At 40.0% G+C, this 24,698-nt stretch overlaps 1 protein-coding gene across 6 annotated transcripts in view; it reads left to right on the plus strand.

Annotated features, from left to right (window-relative positions):
• CNTNAP4 (contactin associated protein family member 4) overlaps positions 1–24,698 on the plus strand; it is a 310,922-nt gene that overhangs the window by 196,680 nt on the left and 89,544 nt on the right. For all 6 annotated transcript variants that reach the window (XM_073344939.2, XM_073344938.2, XM_073344935.2 and 3 more), the window contains 3 exons: positions 2,094–2,355; positions 9,898–10,047; positions 12,920–13,091. In XM_073344939.2, coding sequence (XP_073201040.1) covers positions 2,094–2,355; positions 9,898–10,047; positions 12,920–13,091 — 584 coding nt within the window. The remainder of the gene's footprint in view (positions 1–2,093; positions 2,356–9,897; positions 10,048–12,919; positions 13,092–24,698) is intronic.

Genomic DNA, 24,698 nt, shown 5'->3' on the forward strand with positions numbered 1-24,698 from the left:
TGACCTATCCAAGCTTCTAGCATCCAGAAATTTGGACTGCAAAACTCACTACTGCACGCTTCCTTGCAAGGGTTGCTATAATTACGGCTGCTTCTCAGGGCAATATCACACAAGCATTATTTTTTTTTGAGGTTTTTGGAATTTCCACTTCCAATGTTAGAAGCAAAGAATTGAAAAAGAAAATAACTATAATAAATAAATGACATTTCCAACCTCAAAATGTTTTTCTTTGAGTTGGGGGCCAAAATATGGCTAAACAATCAGGCCAGTTCATCTATCTCTCCCATAAATTGGAATATTTGAGCCCTTCCCTGCTTTAATTTGTTTTACTTGTTGCATGAACCTGTTCTGAAAACATTCCAGAAATTCAATAAAAATGATAAAAAAAAGAAATAAGTAGGTAATATCCTTTCTGATCATCTCTTCATGGGAACTTGTTTAGTAAGAAGTAGTTACAGAATAATTGAACAAGAGATCAGAAATTGCATCAGCTTAATCTCAAATAATATAAACTGCTGTATTACTCTGGTTGAAAAATATTTAGGAAGTGTCTTCGGGTTGTAAAACTGCCAGAAAATCTGTGCTACCACAGAATTCCTGTTAAATAGGCAGTGTGCTAGTTTGATATGGTATTAGGCAGCTGTCCAAATGATGTGAAAGGAGACTCTGCAGATGGTAAAGCTTTTAGCTTTTAACAAGTTTTATTAGTCTGATGATTGCTTTTTCACTGTGGGGCAACTGAGTTTACTATTCATCTTTCTGTGGTTGCATTCATAAACAGAGAGCTTCCTCCCGCAACCCCACTGACAATAAAAAACAGAACAGAGAAACGTATGGTATGTCTACACAGCAAAAAAAAATCCACAGTTGGCCCATCCCAGCTGACTTGGGCTGTGGCTGTGGGGCTGTTTCATTGCTGTGTAGACTTCCAACTCAGGCTGGAGCCCAAGCTCTGGGACCCTCTCACCTTGCAGGGTCCAGATATCTACACAGCAATGAAACATGCAGCAGCCCAAGCCCTCTGAGCCCAAGTCGGCTTGCACAGACCAGCTATGGGCATCTAGTTGCTGTCTAGACATAATGTATTGTTGTCAAAGCCAGAAGCAAGTGTGTGTTCCAGTTTCACTCTGGATTCTTCATAAGAAAACATATTTTACTGATTTGGGGATGTATATTTTCTTAAAGAGATGTTACAGCCCTCCACTGGTAGAGCATAGTTTTACTGCACAGATGTTGGCATAAATAGTCTTCTTCTCTTCTGGTCACCTGTGGTGGGGGGATGGGTCAGTGTGGGGACGCTGGTATGGAGCTGTCTCCATTAGCAGGTAACTCTTTGGCTCTCTAGTCACCTTCTCCAACAAGCTAGACAAAGAGCCCCACTGCTTAATGTGCAATGAAGTCATCTGCTTTACTAAAATTGTGCTTCTTATTTGGGTGAATTACAATTACATCTGCATTTCCCCACCCGCCAGAGTGAGTTCAGTGCAGAAACCAAATCAGATTGAATTGGAAAGATTGTTTTTCAGTCCAATAAACTGACTTTCTCAAGAACTAAATATGGAACACTATATAGCACTAACCAGCCCCTCTGCAACACCTCTTTGTCCCTGTAAGCATTTAATCTCCTTTAAACCTCATAGCAGGCTCTTGCTACCACTGGAATTTTATCTGGCATCTGGAAGTCCTACTAAGCTCTTGAAGCTCCTAGATGCTGAGTCCAAAATAAAACAGAAACAGAATACTTCTGTGTACTCCCTGGGATTTCATTCTGTCATGTGTATAACCCAGCATCTTACCTTATTTGCTACAGGTCTCTATCTACCCTATGATTGCCTAGGAGGGAATTGGCTTCTATGCTCTGATGAAAACCTAGTGAATGTTTCTTTTGATGTCTGATATTCTTATTTATTCATAGTCCTACCTGAATTTTGGACTAAAACATCCAAAATGAATATGAACATTAGCCTTGGTTCATTGTCATGATGAACCATAGGTGGTGTGGTGTCCACACATAACTTCATGCAACTACATGTGGAATGAACTGTTTTTCTCAGAACATTCCCTAATGCTGCATTTATTTTATTTATTTTCAGGGCAACATATCCTTCTCTTGTTCAGAGCCACAGATGGTTCCTGTCACTTTTCTGAGCTCCAGTAGCTATCTAGCATTGCCTGGCACATCAGGACAAGATGAAGTGTCCATCAGTTTTCAATTTCGCACTTGGAACAAGGAGGGACTTCTGTTGTCCAGTAAACTACACCAGACTTCAGGTGGTCTCCTCCTTTATCTGAGTGATGGGAAAGTTAAAATGAGCATCTATAAACCAGGAAAAGCACAGAGTGACATCACTGCAGGTAACAGAAAATGGATTTCTATGCAGAAATGTGTCATGTCAGCTAATATATTTGGATCAATGATCCATTCCAAGGGTCCGGTCCGGGAACTCTTGTTCATGTGAGTAATCCTTGTTCATGTGAATATTATACCTGAAGATTTCCAAAGCAGTCTTTTTTTCCCTTTTGTGACATACATTCAAATGTGTACATTTCAAACTACTGACAAATATCCCAGGAAACAAACTACTTGCATGCCTATGCATTGCAGAATAGGCTTTAAAGGTGCAAGTACTTATATGAGTCCCTTAATTGTAGAATTTGAGCATCTTATCTTATTTTCCATCTGGGAAAGTGAAATCAGTTACTGTCCTATTAGACTATTAAGAAGCTAATATTTGGCAATGTTCTCACTGGAGATTATGTGATTCCTTTTTATACAAAAATATTTGTATTACAGTAATGCCTAGAGGCCCCACTTAAAGTTGTTAGGTACTGGGTGGACACGTAGTAGGAGTCAGTTCCTGCCCAGAGGAGCTTACAGTTTAAATAGATAAGACAGACAAAGGAGAGGGCAATCAGTGAAACAGAGATTTTCCCAAAGACCCCCCACTAGGTCAGCAACAGAGTTGAGCATGGAACCGAGGTCTCCTGAATTTTAGCTCTGGGCCCTGTCCACGAGAACACTCCATTTCTCTCTGTCTGTGATGTGATCCCTCTTCTCCATTATCTATGCCAGATGATAAAGAATGCTAATTCCTGGGGGTCGGGGAGAGGAAATATTAAATATAACTCTACAGCTCATTCTCTCCACATGTCTATAATGATGAAAATAGGATTTTTTAAACAATTGATTATTTTAATTCAGGAAAAGATTGCATGCTAGTAATGGTAATAAGCATAGTTGAAATTTGCATAAAGATGGCAATCCAGCTCTTATTGAAAATAAATGGGGGGTTAGCTATTGATTTCAGTGGGAGCAGGATCAGTCCCGTGGGTGTTTTAAACTAAAATAAATGATGTACAGAGATCACCATTTTAATTACTAACATGTTTCCCCAGGCTCACCATCAGAAAATGTTAATTCCACAGTAAAAGTGGCAATGATGTGTAGTTTACTGTGATATATTAGACTTCTTCAGAAGCTGTTTCAATCACAGCTCAATTACATGATATATGTTAATGAAATGGCTTCAATGCAATGTCACTTTAACAGGTCTGCTAAAGGTAGTATGACTTTTAACTAGACTACCGACATGTATGTATGACAAATTAGTAAACTATAAAGTGGCAATAAAAATACATAACATATTCCCAATTGATTGAAAATCCTCACAATAAATCTTGAAATGCTATATTAAAAAGTGATTTATCTTTATTATGTGATGAATACAACAAGCCCTCCATCTGGTCTGAGATATGGAATAACATTTGTCTATGCAAATGCAGAAAACTAATGCATTTCTTAAACAAACAAATAAACAAACCCACAACTCCTATTCTCTCCTAAAGCAGGAAGTTATCTAACAAAACCATACAGTGAACTTCTTCTTGAGCTTTTGAAGTGTTTGTTGTTGCTACAGTCACTGAAGCAAATCAAGTCTGCATTTGGAGATTGAGTAATTAAATTATGGATGGTTGGACAGGTTTGTTCCCCTACAGGCAAAGACTTATGACCTGGCTTTCACACATACAAAATTTGATAATTAAATCAGAGCATATTAGTTTGAGCACAGTTCTCAGAATTCATTACCATGAGTTTTTAAAAGATTTCTTGAGCCTTATAAAAAGGAGAATGGTGTATTAAATTCATGAGTGATTAAGTTATAATAAGCAAAATCCTTCTGTTACAGATGGGTTGTTTAATATCTTTTTTCCTTTGTAGCCCCTTTTACAAGTTGGTCATCAAATGTTCAGAAAGCAATAGAACACAGTTTAAAGAAAAAAGGAAGAAATGAAACAAAGTTAATTTGTGTTCAATGATGAGTCCAAATTGAGTTACAATGTGGATGAATGTCTGAGATATTACTACCCAGTTTATTAATGTGCACTGCCTTTTTAAAAATGTAATTTTTAATTAAATGATTTTTAAAACCATTACATTCAGATGCTGTACTTCAGGATAATCTACAAATTATTATCTTCTAGACCTGCTCAAAGTCTTTCATTACTTACTATAAGCCATGCACGCTGCCGTGTGTGTGTGTGTGGAGAGAGTTATCTTCCTTCTGTCATGGGTGACCTCACACAGAACTCTGGGTGATATTTTGTAGGAAGTGTAATTTTAGATACTCAGATACTACCATGTTGGTGGCCTACCTAACTATCTATACGGATATATGGATTTTTTAAAAGGGCTTCGTTCCCTACACTGGTGTGATAAGTAGTGTGATTAAAATAATCATTTTCCTCCTGCTGTGTGTGTGTGGGGGGGTGTTGTCTTTTTGTTTGTTTGTTTTTTGTGAAATGTTTCGTGTCAAAACTCCACAGATATATTTTAGCAAAAAAAAATCATACAATTTCCACCAGAAAAATCTACACTGGTGGCCCTTTGGCCTCTGCTGCAGACATTCACCACACTACCCCTCCTACACAAATACATTAATTCGGTTCGTTAGTCAGGTTAGTTCCATATCTGCAATGGAGGCTTTCTCTAGACTGTTTCATTCTACCTCTCCCACTGGCATTCTGTAGCATCCAGGTCTAACCAAGATACTTTATGGAGGTCCTTACTCCAGGGTGTGCCAAATGGGTGTCCAACTCCAATAGCAGCTTTCTGAATGGTATTCTGTCCAAAGTGAAGATGAGCTATATCTCCAAACAACTTTGGGTATCTCTATGCATGCCCAATAAATTACAGTAAACAAGCCAAACATGAGTAGATGGTGTTGCGAAAGTTCTATTACCCAATTCCCATTAACCAAATTAGTTCCTCTACTTTAGTCATTCATGCAGGCTGCCTCTTTGTGACAGAACATTCTGTAATCTGCACATTGTTCAAATACTTGTGATTTTCATTTATAATATTTTGAAAATGGAATCCTATTAGAGCAGAAAGTTTATTGAGGCTGCATGCCACACCAAGGATTAGAGGCTGATGTAGTTTGTTAGACTGTAAATCTGTTTCAGTCAGAACGAAGACATGGAACTCAAAACCAGCCCAGCATGGCACAAGGCAGTGGCAAAAGGAAAACTCAACATGTTGTTGGGTATATGACATGTTGAGGAACTTGAGCTACCTCGAGGGGTTGTGTCTGTTATGTTTTCTTCGTTTGTGATACCTTACGCCTACAAGGCCTTATGCAGTTCTTTGATGAATGGAAAAATGGCTTATATGCAGACATTATTTTGTTTTCAAAATTTGTGTTTGGTCATTATAAAAATGTGGTGTGATGAACACAAGTTTTATAGAATATGTGCTGTTTATGTTCTGTTCTGTCACTTGAAGGGCAGCCCTACAATAGGTAATGTAAGGGAACTTATTAAATTCCTGGGAAATGGGAAACATTCTTTCTTAGATTTAACTTTATGTCCTTTGACATCTTCATTTGAATGATCCAATGTTTTGGCATACTTAGCTCTTCTTTGATAGAAACGCTCTGCATTATTTGTTCAGTTGTTTTCAGGAGCAATTTAACAGACTTACGTTTAGAACTGTTTTATCTAGTTGTGGTTTTTTGGTGTTTTTTTTATTTGAAGTTTATAAAACACATCGATACATGTGATTGGTTCTATCTGTCCAATAGTACTAAGAATATCATGGAAGAGATGGAAAATAACATCTGATAGGTATAAATCTGTGGTGGGTAGCACGTCCCTGCGGCCTGCTGCTTCCCACAACGCCCATTGGCCGGGAATGGCAAACTGTGGCCACTGGGAGCTGTGGGGGGCCATGCCTGCAGATGGTCAATGTTCGCAAAGTGTCTCGCAGCCCGCAGTCAGCTTACCCTGATAGGCCACAGGTTGCCCACCACTGGTCTAAATAGTCAATATAAATCCAACCCTATGATGTTGCATAACAACTGTCTGCATAAGAGTAATATTTTTCTAGTGCCTCGTCCAGTCCAGTTTCAAATATTAAAGTTGCCAGTAGCCCAGGCACTCCTGCACTCCCTTTATTTTCTGGGACAACCCTATACTAAGTCAACCCCCTGAAGGCTGCTGTAAATTACACTAGCTACCAATGGCCACAAGGGTTGTTTTTTGTTTTGTTTGACTTTTTGTCAGCTGGAAATCATTAGGGTGTAGGGAAGCTCAAGCCATGCCTTCTACTCTGGCAACAGAAGAACAGTGGTTGCTGTGACAGTTCTGTATTACCAAAGGATCCCACTATAGTGGGATGATCTTTCTATGGTTGGGTACAATTATTTTAGTGCTGCTTTGTATCTATCATGGTGGCAACACAAGGGAGAATCTGGGCTAAGGCATCTAATATTTCCCTTGAGAAAAATAGCACATTCTGTAAATATCATTAGTTGGAAGTTTTCCTGAAGAAGATGATTCAGAAATCAGTTTATCCTGCAAGATAATGTTATTTATGCTTGTGACCAGGCACTGAGGCCTACTGCTGGAGCCTTGTGATTCTTACCACGCCCAGTCCCAGAAAGGAGCTGTGGAGGTGAGTCCTCCAAGTGGCCTCAAGAGGCTGCATGGGAAGCAGCCAATTAAAGAGAAGCTGCAAGGGACAGCCAATCAGGGCCCAGCAGGCTCACATAAACGGAGCTGCAGGGCCAGAGTCAGTCAGTTGCTGTTGGGAGCTTAAGGGCTGAGGCTGGTGTTCCCAGCTAGCTGAGGACCACTGGCAGGGACTAGGGAACCAAGAAGGACTTATTGGCTCGCTGCTGGGCGTGAGCACAAGATGTCAGCCCTACAGTAAGGGTGAAGCACTTGTGAAGGTGCTAGGGCCACAGGGAAGTGGCTCAGGGATCTGTAGCAGCATAGTGAAGAGGTAAAGGGGACACAGCAACACATGGATGCCCTTCATAGGGTCCATTGCCTGGGATCTGGAGTAGTAGGTGGGCCTGGATCCCACCCACCAGCTACAGATGGAGTGACCTTAATCCCAGAGTTGAACTAACCTCAGAAAGGAGATTAAAGACTCCAAAGATGGTCAGGGATTAGACTATATTGGACTTTGATACACCCCCCAGAAGGGGAACTGAACTATATAGTGGCCCAGCTGGAGAGCTGGGACTAGAAGGGCCCAGAGAGGGCAAAACCATTGCCTCCAGGAAGGAAGCCCTGGGGTACAGCTTGATACCAGGGTCAGGATTGTGTAAAGACAGTATTGAGGACACCAGAAGGGCCCTCTTGGGCCTGGGCTACACTGTGGGGGGGTTCGAACTAAGATATGCAACTTCTGCGACACTATTCATGTAGCTGAAGTCGAAGTATCTTAGTTCAAGTTACCTGGCCATCCTCATGGCAGCGAGTACACTGCGGCGGCTCCCCCATTGACTCCGCTTACTCCTCCTGCTGAGGTGGAGTACAGGCATCAATTCGGGGATTGATTTATCGTGTCTAGACGAGATGCAATATATCGATCCCCGATAGATCGATCACTACCCACCAAGCTGGCGGGTAGTGAAGACGTACCCTTGGATTCATACCCTGGAAGGGGTGTGTTTGTTTATGTCTCACATAGCCTGAGTCACCAAAACCCTTGAGAAATCTCTGATGAGTCACCATAGACTGAGACAGGTGCAGACGCACACCTGGTTACGGGGTGCTCATGAAACGTGGGTGCCACCATGTTATAGTTCTTCTAACTACTGCTAGAGCCACCAAATCTGCCACTTACATATTTTGTTTCCCTTTTCTTGGGAAGTAAGAAGGATCACACTTTAGATCTTCAGATATCCTCTTTCCATTGAACATCACTGCTCCAAAGAATCACTGTCAGCATTTTGGCAGAACAGCAGTAAAGAACCCCTGTTGTTGAAGGATTCCTCTTCAAGAAGGCATCAGGGCAGGACAAGACAATCTATAGGCCACAGTTTTCCTGAGATTCCGCCTAAGGAGGGAGTATAGCAGAATTATAATTTGAATAGAGAATAAATTTCTCCTTTTAGAGTCCACAACAAATGTGCTTGTTGAAATGGAAAAACAAATAGGGAAAGATAAAAGATACATAAGTCAAATGTAAAGAAACAACATGTTAGTGTCCAATGTGTTAGAGATCTTCTTCACACACAGTTTATCCATGTGGATATACACCCCTTGTCATTCTGCCAAGGTCTATGAAACTGAGATTTATATCCTCAGTGTGTGCTGCTGTGCAAGTTAAAACTCTCTTATGTGCTTGTTTTATAATACTTTAAATAATCCTGTCTGATGGGTATCTTGGCCATCTGAACCTTTTCTTCCTTTTTGTTATGTTTTTCTTTCTCCGTTTTTAACATAAATGCATGGTTCTAATTGCTTGCAATTTTCCCAGAATACACACCAAATTCTACATTCCATAGAAATAAATGACATTTCAATAGGAAAACCAGTTACTCAAATAACACACAAATCTAATCTCTCTGCAGATTATACAAGTGAAGAAAAGAGCCCTAAATATTTCAGGGGCTACATCATTTGGTCCTGATTCAAGAGAGGATCCTTATTCCAAACTGCACTTAAGCATGTGCTTAAAGTTAATATGCTTAAGAGCTTTTCTGGATAGAGGCTTTAGTTTGTTACCTGATATATTCACCTATGCAACTCTAGTTAATATCAACTAGTATGATATGCCTAAACTCCTGGTGAACAACCTCAAGATGTCATCCCCAAAGTCCCTATAAAATGGACAACCAAACAAAAATAAATATTCTAACATTGACATGATAGTTGCATTAGTTGTTCCAGCATTTACAACATTTTGATATTGTTGTGGGTTTCAAGGTAATGGCTACATTTGATTTTCAAAGATTAAATACTGTCCTGGCAATAGCTGCTGTAATGTTGTGTGCTATCTGTAAAGTACTGTATCAGACACCATGATTTTGTCTTAACTAACCTTCTTAGGCTGAGAGGGGGCATTTTCTATTGGTGTAGTGTTTATGGAGAATTCATTCCATTATGCATGCCAGGTTTTTCTGTTAGAGTATTAAGTATAGCAGCTGGGTCATGGGAGTTCATTCCAGGTTTGGGGGTTTTACTACAGAGTTCATTTAGTCATGGTTAGAGAAGCTGCTCGCTGTGTTCTGTGAGCTGCAAGGTCTGTGGAATCTTAATTATGAAATTATCTCTGTGTGCTTCTTTCCAGAAGACCCTACTCAGTTAGGACACAAAATAGGCATTAACATTAAAGAGATGTAATATTGATAATTAGGAACATCACTTGCCATCCACTGAAAGTATTTTAACTACCAAAAGTAAGGAAAAGGAATGGAAGAAGGTTCTATGTTTTCACATAACATAATGATAGCCCCTCTTTCTTTTTTTCTTTCTTTGTATAGCTGAGTAACTGTAGTTTATTAAATGCTTATCATATGCTTTCCATTTAAAACCTATGAAGATCAACTAGTTTAACAAATAGTACTTGTAGGTGTTTCAGCTTACTCTTGTTTTTCCTCCTAGGTGCTGGATTAAATAATGGCCAGTGGCATTCCATTTCGTTGTCTGCCAAAAGGAGCCGTATGAGCCTAATGGTGGACAATGATGTGACCTCATCTGCTCATGCTGCTGTACCTATTCATATTTATTCAGGAGACACCTACTACTTTGGAGGTGAAAGAAGCTATTGTTGTTTATACTGATAACAGCCTATAAATAAACAATGCTTGTTGCTCATGGCCTACATTTTCAAATGTGCCTAATGATTTGGCTTGCTTCAAGTTTTATGTGCTCAACTTGAGTCTCCTTAAGGAGGCCTGACTTTCAAGTGTGGGTGCTCAGCACTCTTTAAAACTCAGTCCCCTTTATGAGGCTGGGAACGCAAAATCATTAGGCACTTTTGAAAATATAGTCCCCTATATTGCATTGTTATAACAATTAGGGCTGTGGCTGGCCCTAAGAATCAGGAATTTTTATCCCCTCCCCCCTAAATGTGCTAAGAGGAGTTCTGTCACAGGAAAGAATCAAGCCTGGGTTTACTACAGCATCTTTTTCTGCTCCTAATTATTATGATGTTGTGATATAGTAATGCCTATTATCTATAGGGGTTAATTTTCGTTGCTGCACTCTCACTTAAGTGGTAAGTAATGTGTATGGCTGTACTGAAGTTTGTGTTGTATTGAAGTTTTGAGAGCATTTGAAAAATAATTATTGGCGGTTCTGTTTGCTTCAGCAGTAAGTTGTCTTTTAATTTCTTAGTTAAAACACATACTTATTTACTAATGGACCTATCCTCAGCTTCTCTGAGTCCAGCTTTATGATCAAGTCAGCAGCTTGTACAATGTCATCTGAACTTGGGAAATGGCTGATGAAAAGCAACTGAGTTTGGAACACCATTTCTTTTTGTCATGTCATGTCGGAATTTGCTGAAATATGTAGTGTATAAATACGAGGAGAAGCATTCCAGTAGAAGAAATGTATTTTCATCGGGAATACAAAATATTAGAGAGAAATTTAATCTTGGCTAAGAATCTGTTTAATTAGTCTGGAAATTCTTTAGCTTTGCGGGCAAGTACTAATACAGGTCACACAGGAGTCAAGAAAATGCCAAATATTCCAGTTCTTTTACTTGGAAATGATAACAGTGATTGGCAACTATAAGGACAAGGAGAGATTAATGAAAAATACATATTCACATAGGGTGAATTGCATGATTTATGGAATTATTGCTTTCACTTTGATATATAACTTAGAATGCTGACCACAAGCCTGAAGAACACTTCCATTAATATTAATGTAAAATATTTATTGTTTATTAATAGAATGATGAGAAGACAAAATATTTCAAAAGACAAAAGGTTATGAAAGAATATAAGACTGGATTAAATTTATTCTGGAGAAAATAGAACTTCAGAATGCTATGAGAAAAAAAGTAATTGCAAAATTAATTAAACGTTACTAATTATCTGTGAGCTAGTTATTTTAAAAATGCACAATTAATTGTAAAAATTCAATTAGTGATTGTCTTGCTACAAGTTACAAAAAGACTATTTAATAAAACAGATCTTTAAGGTTCTTATGGGTTTTTATTTTATTATATACATATATAAGTGGGTTAATTTTGCCCTCCCTTGGACTTTTGCAATTCCATTGACTTGCAAGGGTGTGAATTAGGACAGAATTGGTTATTATTTCCATGGATAAAATCTTTAGTCCCATTGAGCAGTATATGATTCAAATGTTGTAATTCTTAGGTTCCAGTACAGATGAGGTCCTAAACACTTTCAACTCCTGTACAAAGCAATAAGAGTTGAGGGAGTCCAATGCCTTGCCAGAGGAGGAGCCCTTGTTTTTCTTCATGTTTTGTAGTATATACTTTTTGAAAATCTCTCCAAGCTTTCAGTGCTGTTTTTCATTCACTTCAATGTATTCCTTAGTTTTCATTTTCCCATAGAATAAATCCCACCATCCTTTTGCAGGATTTAGAAAATACCTATTAGCTCAATGGAATGTGGAAGTGTCTTTAAGTCATTGCATGCACACATTAGGAGACAAGAAGCTCTTTGACTGATCTCACCCAGGAGACTATATTGTTTGATTAAGAGCAAAGTAGCGTCCCTGTGCATCATTCCTGTTGTAACATTGACCTCTGGAAGAAAGCCAGCAAACAATAAATTGGAGGCATATTTTGTGATGTAGCTGCTAGTAACCTGTTAGTGTTTTGTATATCAAAGTGAATGAGTCCTAAATGGAATTTCCCCTCCCCCCTAAAACAACCTGAATACTACAGTAGATAACTGATTTACATATATTATTAATTTACTATGATCTACTCATTGTATCCTTTTCTTCCCCTGCAGCAACATTTTCACAATATGCCTGCTGATCTGGTTTCTTTCAGTGCACTTCATTTATGTATTTTACTTGCACTATATTTGTGTGTTCAAAGATAATATATGTGTATACCTTTTAAAAATTACCAAAACAAAAATTATAATAATAAATAAACATCAGTATATTCAGTAGCTCATTTTATTTGTATTTTAACTTGGATTGTGTAAGAGTTATAAAATAAGTTATTTTTCCAAGTCACACACTCTCAATATTTTGACTGATAACACCAGTGTGTTTGTGAACAGCTTATTTCCATAAAGCTAAACCTCATTTGAATTTGTGTTTTGATGTTTGGGGTTTTTTTTCCCTCCAGTTCTTTGATGTAATTCCTTATAAAAATCACATCAGTACACAGGAACAAAAATGTTCATAACAAAAATGTAGTATAATAACAAAAATGATTATACTGTAGTATAATAACAAAAATGATTATAAACAAAAATGATTATACTACAAAAATGTTATACTACAAGGCCAATAGGTTCAACGTCGTCATTCAAAGGAGCTCATGGCTAAACTCTCCCCACAAAGCCCCCAGAGACAGGAAATCAGCAGCTTTCAATTGGCTTTTAGAGTACGGATTGAAATATACAAATTGATTTTGTAAGATGAATCTTTTCCAAAATCAGTTATTTTTGTTTGTTTGTTTCAGGGTGTCCTAACAATGGCGACAGCTCTGAATGTAAAAGTCCATTTGCCGGTTTTCAAGGATGTATGAGACTTATTACCACTGGGAACAAAGCAGTGGATCTAATTTCAGTACAGCAAAATTCCCTTGGTAACTTCAGTAACCTTCAGATAGACTTGTGTGGTATTATAGACAGGTAAGGAAAGTCTGTTTATTTTTACTCATTTATAAATGAGTTGTTTTCACACTTACTTGGAGTTCAAGAACAAAGCTTTCAGAAAATAGAACATTTTGACTCTTCCACATATGTCCTAAAGTCTAGAACAATTACAATGTACTTATTACAATGAAGAGAAGATCTTTTCAGTTGTATTAAGTCACTACTTACAAATAAAATTACAGTTAATAGGGTTAGAACCATTTGTTGTGGTTCTGACTTATTGTAAAGGCTTAAAATTTATGAAATAAACAACTTCCTTCCTGTAACTGAAACTCTGTCCTCATTGAGAATTGCAGTGGAGTGCTCTTTTAAAAGTAATGTGTAGCCTATTATATTTTTTCCTTGCAGGGAATTGTGAAAATGGGAAAGGTCCTTTTTAGAGGCTGAGGGAATTCACCATATATGTGCAAATTTGGAGTGTAATAAAGTTGATGGTGATTGATGTTTTCAATTTGCATAATAAAGAAAATTTTAAAAATGTTTCCCTCTTCTAATTTTAAGTAAACAGATACTTATATGCAGGTCATATACAACTATGCTTTTTTTCCCCTCAGAACATTAATACATGAGATTAGTTGTGTTAGTTTACTCCCTAGAGTAGTGGCTCTCAACATTTCCAAATTACTGTACCCCTTTCAAGAGTCTGATTTGTCTTGTGTACCCCCAAGTTTCACCTCACCTAAACACACATAAAATCAGACATAAAAATACAAAAGTGTCACAGCACATTGTTACTGAAAAATTCCCTACTTTCTCATTTTTACCATATAATTATAAAATAAACTGGAATATAAATATTGTACTTACCTTTCAGTGTATAGTATACAGAGCAGTATAAACAAATCATTGTCCATGAAATTTACTTTGTATTGACTTTGTTAGTGCTTTTTACGTAGCCTGTTGTAAAACTAGGCAAATATCTAGATGAGTTGATGTACTCAGAGGTCTTCCAGGTGGTACCCCCATGGGTTACACGTACTGCTGATTGAGAACCACTGTCCTAGAGTATTGTAGTTTGTCATAAACCTACATTAGCTATGATTCATCATAGCTGATAATCTGCTCAAATTGCTTCCCATCCATTCTGATGTCACTACTAGTGTCATTTCTATCTTTTGATAAGAAGGGAGTTTGTTGTTTTATTCTTGTAGTCCTTTTCCTAATTTTACAAATAAACTTACAGAGAGGAAAAATTCAAAGATGGAAGAATGCAAGACAGTCTGTTTAAAACTCCATCACTTCAATTAAGTTAGAATTGGTAGACACACAACTTAATTATTATACTCCAAATACTGGTCTCATGCCTTTTTAAAACAATGTATAGTTATAGCTAGAGTTCCGTGTGTGTCATGGTGGTCGTGGAAGTCACAGATTCTGTGACTTTCCACAACCTCTGTGACTTCTGCAGCGGACAGTGTGGCTGACCCCAGGGAACAGCCACAGCGGCCACTGCTGGCATGGCTCTGCAGCCCTGTGACCAGTCCATGCCTTTTACTAAAAATACCCATGATTAAATCATAGCGTTAGTTATAACTTCTATTTCTGCCCTTGGTAGTTTATTCCATATAGAGCACTACCTCTCAAATTTCCAGAGATAGAGTGAGGGACAGAGACACTCAGGGTACGTCTACACTACAATAAAAACACCTGTGGTACTGAGTCTGAGCCCAGGTCAGCTGACTTGGGCTTGGGCTGCAGACAAAAAATAGCCGTGCAGACATTCAGGCTTGGGCTGGAGCCTGGGCTCTGAGACCCACTCTCCTTTTGTTCCCAGAGCCTGGGTTCCAGCCCAAGTGTCTACACTGGTGTGGGTCTTTTACTGCAGTGTAAATGTACCCTTACAGCTCCACTGAAGTCAAGGGCAAAACTCACATTGACTTCAGAGGGTGAATCCTTACCCCACTGAATTGTTGGACCCTGATGGCAATGGAATACAAGGGAGGGTATAATTTCCACCCAAATATTTTGCTTTTTACCTGCTATCTCCTTTCTTTTTTCACTCTCCACTTTCTCTCTTCATTTTGTCCCTTTCCTTACTCTCTCTATCCAATGTTACTTGAATCATTACCTCTTCTCTTCCATTCTTTCTGTTCTGTATCTTCTCCCTCTTTCTCATTCCCTCCCATGTTTATCTCCACTGCCCCTTAATTGCCAAAACAGAGAAATGCTACTCTTATCGTTATAGTAACAGGTCCACACACTCCAAATGTGACAAGTCATTTGCTCTTTTCCTGCAACACATGGACAGGGTAAGGGAAAGACTAGATTAGATGTTCCCATGCCTTGTGACACAGGAGGCAAACCAGAGTCCACTTCGGTCTCTCTAGTGCTGTTTCTTGCTCCATCATAGTCTGTTTCTGTGACAGCAGCATGTCATGTCATCCATTGTCCTCTTTTCTACGTTTCACCAGGTGACATCCAGTCAAGGGCTTGTCTAGGAATATTTTTGACATCTGTACAACGTATCCAAACCACTTCAACCTTCTTTCTTGAATCATTGTCTCTACAGTCTATTGACTAGCCCTCTGTAACACATCAGTATTGATTACTTTAGCCCACCAGCGGACACCACCTATTCTTCACCAATATTTCTGATAGAATGTACTGTTTCCTGTTGTGAACTTCTAGCACTAGGCAAGTTTCAGAAGTGCATAACACTATGAGTGTTACAATGACATTGTATAACTTTATCTTGGTTCTTCTGTGGATCTACTTTATTTTGCAGATGTTTGGCTGTCTCCTAAAAGCTCCATTGCCTTCTCAGTTCTTGCTTCTGCCTCCTTATAGAGTTAACCATCAGCTCTGATTGTGTTTCCAAGATATACAGTCTTGTTAACCGTGCCATCTTCTTTCCTATCAATCACATATGCACCATCATTGCTGACTCCTCTTTCAATGATCATGACATGTTTTTTGTTTTGTTTTGGCTGATTCTTAATCTAACTTTGGCAGCCTCACATTTGACACTGGTAGCAATCTTTTTCATGGCATTGTCTTCTTTGTCCAACCGAACCATGTTATCTGCAAAATCAAGACCTTGAAGTTTTCCTCCACTCCACATAACTCCTGTATTTCCTTTGATGTTGCAGAAAAGAAGGGGTGATAAAATGCATTCCTGCAGCACTTGAGTGACAATATCAAACCAAATGGTCTCTCTACTTTCTGTCCTTACACTGCATTTTGAAACGTCATACGGTATCTTGATCAGTGACACTATCTTTCTAGGAAGCTGTTATTGTTGCAAAATCTTTCATAGTGACTCTATAAATGCAGTTGAAAGCTCCGGTGAAATCTATGAAGTTAAAGACTAATCTTCTCTGCTAGGCGGGCTCTTTCTTAATTGTTTCAGAGTAAATGTGATCCACACACAATCTTTTAAGTCTGAAGCCTGCTTGCTCATTACTCAATTTTTCATCTAGATCCAGTTTGATTCTGTTCGATAATACACTACAGAACACTTTTTCATGTACCGAAAATAGCATTATTCCTCATGTCTGTCTGGTCCTTGAGCAGCTCTGTCATCCACTCCTGCCCCTCTATAATCCGCTCCTTGCTATCCATATGCAGTTTCTGACTGATAGCCTCTCTCCATGCTCTCTGCTCGCTGTCAGCAGCATCAGAGGATTGCACCACCTCCCAGAGTATGTCTTCCTTATTCCTCTGGATTTGTCTCCTTATCAGGCTGAGCCATTCAGCTAGTGTGCAGGAGACCCTCAAAGGCACATCTGCAGAAGCTAAAGAAACAGTAGATAGAGGCACTATTGTGAGTACACTCACAGCCTTAATTCATACAAGTTAGATACACCACTTTCTCACTTTCCCTTGGAGGCACACAGCGAGAGCCATAACCTTGGTGAGTTCGGCGCAAGGAGCAAGTTGAGACAAAGGCTGGGGGCGTTTCAGAGGGGTATCACTACAAGCATCTAGAGATACTATTCTGAATACTGACACCGTTTTCCAAAGGTGGGGGTGAAATCAGCTGATATCTCGCTTCTGGGGGTAACTGAGAATACAAGGATGCAGCTTCTGCATGCGTGTGGCTGCAGACCAGGTCTGTATGCTGCTCGCCTGTGTGCTGCTTTGTTGCCTGCACAAATAACTGCCAATTGGCATGGCAAAGTTTCCTACCGTAGGGGAAGAAACAAGGCAGCACTCCCAAGAAACCTTCAGCAGAGGATTGCAGAGTACTCAGGAAAGTTTCCTAGAGAACTCAATGGAGGATTTCCAGGACAACCCGGTATGCCTCAACAAACTTTACCACAGGATCCCCTCTGCCTAGCTGCACAAGGGAATGAGAAGGAAATACAGACGGTGCTTGTGTTGGTTATATCTATCCCTCTTCTATCCTGAACCAAACAACAAAAACAAAACACCTAGGCTCTACCTCATGTCTCCCTGCAGTATTAAAGAACAATGAGTACTTACTGGAGTTCCCCTCTCCTGCATCAGGTGTACCAGAGCCAGAGTTCTGGGACTGGTAAGAGCCCTCTGGAGTGAAAAAAGAGGTCCTGGCTTGCCATGCCACTGGACATCCCTGTTGTCTGTCCCCCATCCTCCTCCAACCCCACTTCCTTGTCCACCATTTTGTCCTCAGGCCACTGGCGCTAGCCCCCCCTGAAGTATCCATGGGACTGTTGGCAGTGGAGGTATGGTCACTGCCAAGGATGCCGTGCATCTCCTTGTACAAGTGGCATATCTTTGGCAACGCACCAGAGTGACAATTGGTCTCCGTTGCCTTCTGGTACATCTGCCTCAGCTCCTTGATCTTAGCATGGCACTGCTGCGTGTGCCTATCTTGCCCCTTCTCCTCCATGCCATGAGCAATCTGTCTGTAAGTATTCAAGTTCCTATGGCTGGAGGGGAGCTGTGACTGCACAGTCTTCTCTCCCCACAGACTCAGCAGAGCCAACAACTGCAGTGTACTCTAGTCAGGTGTGTGTTTGCTGCAGGGAGCTGGCATGGTCAGCTGGGAAGATGCTATATGAGCTGTCCATGCCAAGCAAGCAGGAAAAGGAATTTCAAAAATTCTCAGGGCTTTAAAGGCCTGCATGCTTGGTAGCTTGGTACCTTGGACACAAGGTATGCATGCTTGTGTCCTGCAGGGCAGCAGAGTTCAAACCAGTGACCAGAGCAGTCACCATGGGCATTATGGGACATCTCCTGGAGGCCTCTTAGGGTGACATAAGCAACACAATGTCTACACTGCGTCTCTCTAACTTCATAGCAAAAAACTCTATGCCTCTCGCTGAAGTGGTTTTATTATGTCGACGTAGCAAGAGAGTTAAATCAGTGGGAGGAGCATTGCAGTGTGTCGCCTCCAAAACTGCCTTTTGTCAACAAAACTGTGTAATGTAGACATGCCCAATAAACAAATGTCCCTTTAACACGCCGTTCCCCACTCCCTCCATTGCACCTCACTCAAAGCTGACCTGGGTCAGCAAAGACCCAGAGGTGCTTTCACATGAGTTTACCTCACACCCAGGGGGAACACTGAGTAATGGGTCACAGTAGCCACTGTTGACTCTGTGTTGCTTCCTCCGCTGCGCAGTCTTTCACTCTGCTGCTGTCATTTGTCATGCCACCGTTCACTCCATCATGCCATCGTCTGCTCCATCATCGATGGCCTTGTGCCATCACCTTCTGCTGCCACCTGCTTCTGCAAGTTGGTCTCTTGAGGTTCTACCCAGCTCTCAGTGTTTTCAGCAGCTAGCAAGCTGGGCAGTTTCTTCCACAGAAATGCTCTCCTGCAGCAGGTCTAAGCACTTAGCACTTAGACCTTGATTATAAGTGCTTTCAGTTCTCGTGATCACTTAACAAAGCAAAAGACCCTCAACTGAGACTAATCAGTTCTGTCTTTAAACAGTGGAGATGGTCAGATCAAACAGTGCCTGTGACTCTTAGGCAGAGTGCATGCCACCAGGCAGAAACACCTGCCCCGCTCCAAACCCTCTCTCTCTCCACTGGGATATGGCATCCAAATCCCCTGCTTAGCAACTTCAGTTCAGTTGAGGGTGACCCCCTCAATTAGGACAGGCTAAGTACAGTTCTGTCACCCTTTATTCATACAATACGATTAACAACATTTCATTACCCCTACATTCAATACTAAAGTTATTTGTAACCCATCACCAGCCAAAACTGATCACTTGGGCAACAGCTGTGTCTGATGGATACCTAGGCAAAGTAGGTGTGTTCATATGAATACAGTCTGGTCCTGAAGCCTTTTCCCCCAGCTCATCACTAGCTGCCAGGAAAGAGCTCATTCAAACCTTGCTTACATAAGGAATAGCCAGCATGGATTTGTCCAGAACAAATCATGACAGACCAATCTAATTTCCTCTTTGACAAGGCTGCTGCCCTAGTGGATATGGGGGAAGCAGTAAATAAGATATATTGAATCTTAGAGTAAGGCGCTTTTTTTTTTGACACAGTCCTGCATGGCATTCTCACAAACAAACTAGAGAAATGTGGTCTAGGTGAAATTACTAGAAAATTGAAACAACTGGTTGAGAGACTGTACTCAAAGAGAAGTTATTAATGTTTTGCTGTCAAATTGGGAGGTTGTATCTGGTGGGATCCTGCAGGGACTGGTACTATTAAATATTTTAATTAATGACATATGATGGTGACTGCACCGGTGACTCAAAGTTAATAGCAGTTGGAGCACTTTGAAGCACAGGATTAGAATTCAAAATGGCCTTGACAATTAGAGAATGGGTCTGAAGTCAACAAGATGAAATTCAATAAAGACAAGTGCAAAGTACTACACTTAAGGAAGGGGGAATCAAATGCACAACTATAAAAGGGTGAATAACTGTCTATGTGGAAGTACTGCTCAAAAGGATCTGGGGGCTCTAATGGATCACAAATTGAATATATGTCAAGAATGTGAGGCAGCTGCAAAAAAGGCTAACATCATTTTGGGGTGTATTAATAGCAGGAGCATCATATGTAAGACACAGGACGTAATTGTCTTGGTAATGGCAATGGTGGTATCTCAATTGGAGAACTGTGGCCAGTTCTGGGTACCACACTTTAGGAAACGTGGAAAAAATGGAGAGAGTTCAGAGGAGAGCAAAAAAAACTAATAAAAGATGTAGAAAACCTGACCTATGAAGAAAGGTTAAAAAAAAACCTGGGCATATTTTTAGTCTTGAGAAAAGGAGACTGAGGAGGGGACCTGATAAGTCTTCAAATACAGTATGTTAAGGTCTGCTATAATGAACAATTGTTCTCCACATCCACTGAAGGTAGGACAAGAAGTAATGGGCTTAATCGTGAGCAAGGGAGATTAAAGTTAGATACTAGAAAAAAACTTCCTAACTGTAAGAGTAGTTAATCTCTGCCATAGGCTTCCAAAAGAGGTGGTGGAATCTCCATCACTGCAATTTTTTTAAAAACAGGTTGGACAAACACTTGTCAGGGATGGTCTAGGTTTATTTAGTTCTGCCTCAGCACAGGGGGCTGGACTTGATGACCTTTTGAGGTCCCTTTCAACCCTACATTTCTATGATTCTCCCCATCATTCCTTTTGTTCTACTTCCATTGTTAATTATCTTTCATCTTTCACTTTTACGATACGACTGTGACTCTAGAACCATGGTAACAATTGTTTACACACCTGAACAACAGTTCCAATGACAAGACTGTAGGTCACTTCCTTCATCAGCACTTGTAAAAGATCATATATCCAGCAATGATCTTCTCCACTCTCTGCTGAAGGCAATGTGATCCAATTGTGTCTCAGTAATTCCATCATTTATCTTTCATGCTAGTTTGTGTTTCTTATGATGAGGGAAAAGTGTACAAACAAAGTATACATCCTGCACTGTGTAATGAATCTTTCGCCACTGTCCATCTGTCCACCCCTTAATTCTGTGTTCACCCATGAAATGGGTCAGGAGAAGGCAGTGTGAGAACTATACTGTGTGTCTCAAATCCAAAAAGATGGGACAAAAGCAGGTCACCATCAGGATGGAAAATAGCCAATAACTGGGATGTCCAGCCAAGTTTGTTATAGTTGATATTAATTACTCTCTCTGTTTTAAAAGGGAGGCTGAACTTTATTTGATGATCTGGCACTACTCAAATAACTGTTCCCTCTAGCAAGTCACAAAGTCCAAATAAACCCCTTCCAGGATAATAAACGGTTTATTTCCCCTCACTAGGGACTTCTGCCCCTAGTCTGGGCCCTTTAAATTCAGCTTTTTGTCCCAAACAAACACCATGCCCTTCTTGGTGTGACCATATTTCTCAAAGGGAAAATGGGAGACTGTGTGGGGCTTGCCCGAGTCCGCCTCCCCCCACAAGGCGGGCATCGCTGCTCACCCAAGCCCTGCCTCCCCGCCCACACGACGCTGGGGCTGGCATCGCTGCTCGCCCAAGCTCTGCCTGTTCCTGCTCCGAGCCTTGCCTCCCCCCATGCAGGGCTGGCATCACCATTTGCCCCCCCTCCGCCGCCAGTTCCTCCACACCCCACTTGTTTGACAAAAGTGGGCATTTGTCCTATTTGCTCTTGCCAACTGATTAAGTTGGCATGAGAAAATGGGACAAATTCCCGCTTTTGCCAAAAAAGACGGGATGGCCGGTACAGGACTTAAAAAAGGGATTATCCCGGCCAAACCAGGACATATGATAACTCTAGGTTTATGCCACTTTACCTGTGGCTGGTAGGGCCCACCCACTAGACCAGGTTCCAACCCAGGGACCCTATAAACAGCAGAGACATGTGGCGTGAGTCAATTTGTTGCTGCTTCTGCCCTGGGACTCTTCCTACCTGGCCGCTTTAGCGTCACCCTTATCTCAGCATTAAGCTTCTTAGGCTCCCTTTCTCCCTACAAACCCAGATATGGAAAATGCAGCCAGATAACAAACTCTGGCTATCCCTCAAGTTCTTTTGGCCAGAGAGGAGCACCCTTCCTTGCTAGGGCCCTGCTGGCCTGGATTCAAGGAGCTGCTGAGCCTTGATTGGCAGTTGCTAGTCCCTCTAGTACTTGGAGTACCAGGTTTCTGTGGTTTCTAAAATGGCCACTCTGGAGAGTCCTCTCTAGGCAACTTGGAAGCCCCACCTTCTCTGCCCTCTTCTTCTTCTCAGCTCGCTGCTTCTTGGGGCAGGGTCTAGTAGGACCATGGAGCCCCCAGTAATGAGCCATAAATTCAAAATGTATTCTATCACAGTCAATAACATATAAAGTAGAGGAAAAAATTGGTGCTCATCTCAGTCATAGTGGTACTTTTCTCCATCTGCTGAAATTTTCTTAATTCTAGTTTTGATCACCTCTTGCATTCATTATTGCAACTCCTTTCTACACAACCTTGCAAATATCAGCTTTCAAGTCTCTAGCATGTTCAGCATATTGCTACCCACCCTATCCAAGCTCATACCAGGTTAATTTCAGCATCCACTTCAGCATCCTTCACTTCATGTTAGCATCCTTTCTTTTGTTTTTTAAACATGGATTTATTCTAACATTATAGACATTATTTCTTTTTCACTACCTCCTTCACATAATCTCATCATCTTTGCTTTATGTAAGTTTATCAGTCCTCCAGTTTATTTCTCTCACTAACTCTTTCTCATTTCAAATCTCTGCAGAATATATGCATTCTTCTTTACCTCTCGATATTATTTTGTTTATATCTATTAAAGCAACTTGGATTATACAATTTGTACTGGATTGCATGTTCAATGCATCTATTGTCAAGTATTCTCATGTAAGAATGTTTTCTACATGGTAGGGATGGAAAGTGAGTATGTTCGCCCCAATTTAACAATATCAGGGTGTATCTGTTCCCAATGAAGGATAGCTTCCCTTCAGTTGAAGTCAAGCAAAACATGTCTTTAACTTTTTGGATCTCCCCATATCCTTACTTAGCTGCACATATATGCTAGTCTCTTCCCTTGACTAATTTAACTGTTCCCAGACTGCTTTTTGTCTGGGGAGATCTCAATATCTGTTGTCAGACTTCAACAATAGATCCAATCTGTTCTTGAAGTTTTTTCTCCCCATCATTAAATATTCTGGTATCAGTAAATGTGACTGATTTTCTTCAATATTTCTTATTTCTCATCTGGAAAAGATTTGTAGTAGCATCTGTCCCCATATTCCCCATAGTTGATACAAATGACAATATTCTGGAGTTACTGAGGATTTAAATCTGTGTAACGGACAGCAGTAATTGGACTTTTGAATCTAATCGTCTTTTCTGAGGAACGATAGGTTTACACACTTAACTTCTACTAACATAAACACAAGTTATTCTTTGAATATTGATTTCCCAGGATTTCTCCCTTGGAGAAGAATAGATCCCAAAAATAGATCATACTCATTTCTTGTGTGGCCTGTTGGTCATTTAGTTGGTCCTTAGGCACTTGGCCATGTTTTCTCAGTCTCTGTTTTTTGTTCAATTTTCATTTCATTGTCTATGACTGTTCATTTTTAATATTTTCTTAATATTCATTTTGTACTTACCTTTTTATGCCACTTTCCCAGTCATCGCTCTTGGCTTGCTCCTTCACGTTTCCCTTTTAATGGTATTACAGGTGTCTGTGTTGCTATATGGCTCATAAAATCCCTTGGATATACAAATATTTCTCTTCAACTATTTCTCCTTAGTGTCCTTTCTCTCTATTGTTCTATCAATTTACTATCGTATTTATTAAATGCTAATTACACACAAATCATCCCACAAATAGCTTTAAAGGACAGTATGTCAGTTTAAATGCCTTACAAAGTTACTGCATTCAGTCTCTGAGGAGAGAATGTCAGATGCATCTGTCATAATTACATCCGCCCCTACACAGAGAAGTAAGATGGCCCACAGAGAATTATAGTTGTTGGTATCTTGGCAGCAGAAAATGGAATCAAATGGTTCAAGTGGAGATGTAAGTTCTGGAGCACTAGGAAAGCCGATGAATGTACTTTAAGCACAGATGAAGGAAATAAAAATAACACAGGTTTCTATACATGTTCTTTACACCTTTGTATCTTTACACATAATTTGCAAACCTAGTAAGTAGAGTGTTCAGGAAAGATGTCTTTACACATTACTGATGTGTAAAATTCTACATTCTTTCTTTGAAAAAGATGTATTTGTGTTCTGGTTCAATGTGTTGTTTTGAAGATTAGCTTTTGATTATCTTCGGTCTATTGCTTTAGTTTTCAAGTTACACATCATCATGTACCTAAAAAGTATGCTGCCAAGTACCACATGGCAAATGCCAGATCCACTCTCTTTCTGGTATTTTTGGAATAAATGAAGCATTGTAATTTAGTGAGAAATGAGCTATGTTTTGGAGCAGCATCAATGGAAAAGGTTTACTAAGAGATGTGTTTCTTCCTAGAGAGGACTATTGTAAATCTAAGTTCAGCCAGGGTTGCAGTGAACTAGATTAATTGTATGGCATTCTTTTGATTTATCTAATGACTACTTTGCATTATGAAACCTGTAATGGAAGGGTGATCTAAAATTCAATGTTAAAAAGTTTTAAGTGTAACTTAAATTGTTTCTAGTTATATTAAACCTGGTTTAAGCATCTTCAATGTCACTTAAGTTTTTGATCTTGGAAGACTGTTAAAAACA

The sequence above is a fragment of the Lepidochelys kempii genome, chromosome 5, assembly GCF_965140285.1.
Source record: "Lepidochelys kempii isolate rLepKem1 chromosome 5, rLepKem1.hap1, whole genome shotgun sequence".
Classification (NCBI taxonomy): domain Eukaryota; kingdom Metazoa; phylum Chordata; order Testudines; family Cheloniidae; genus Lepidochelys; species Lepidochelys kempii.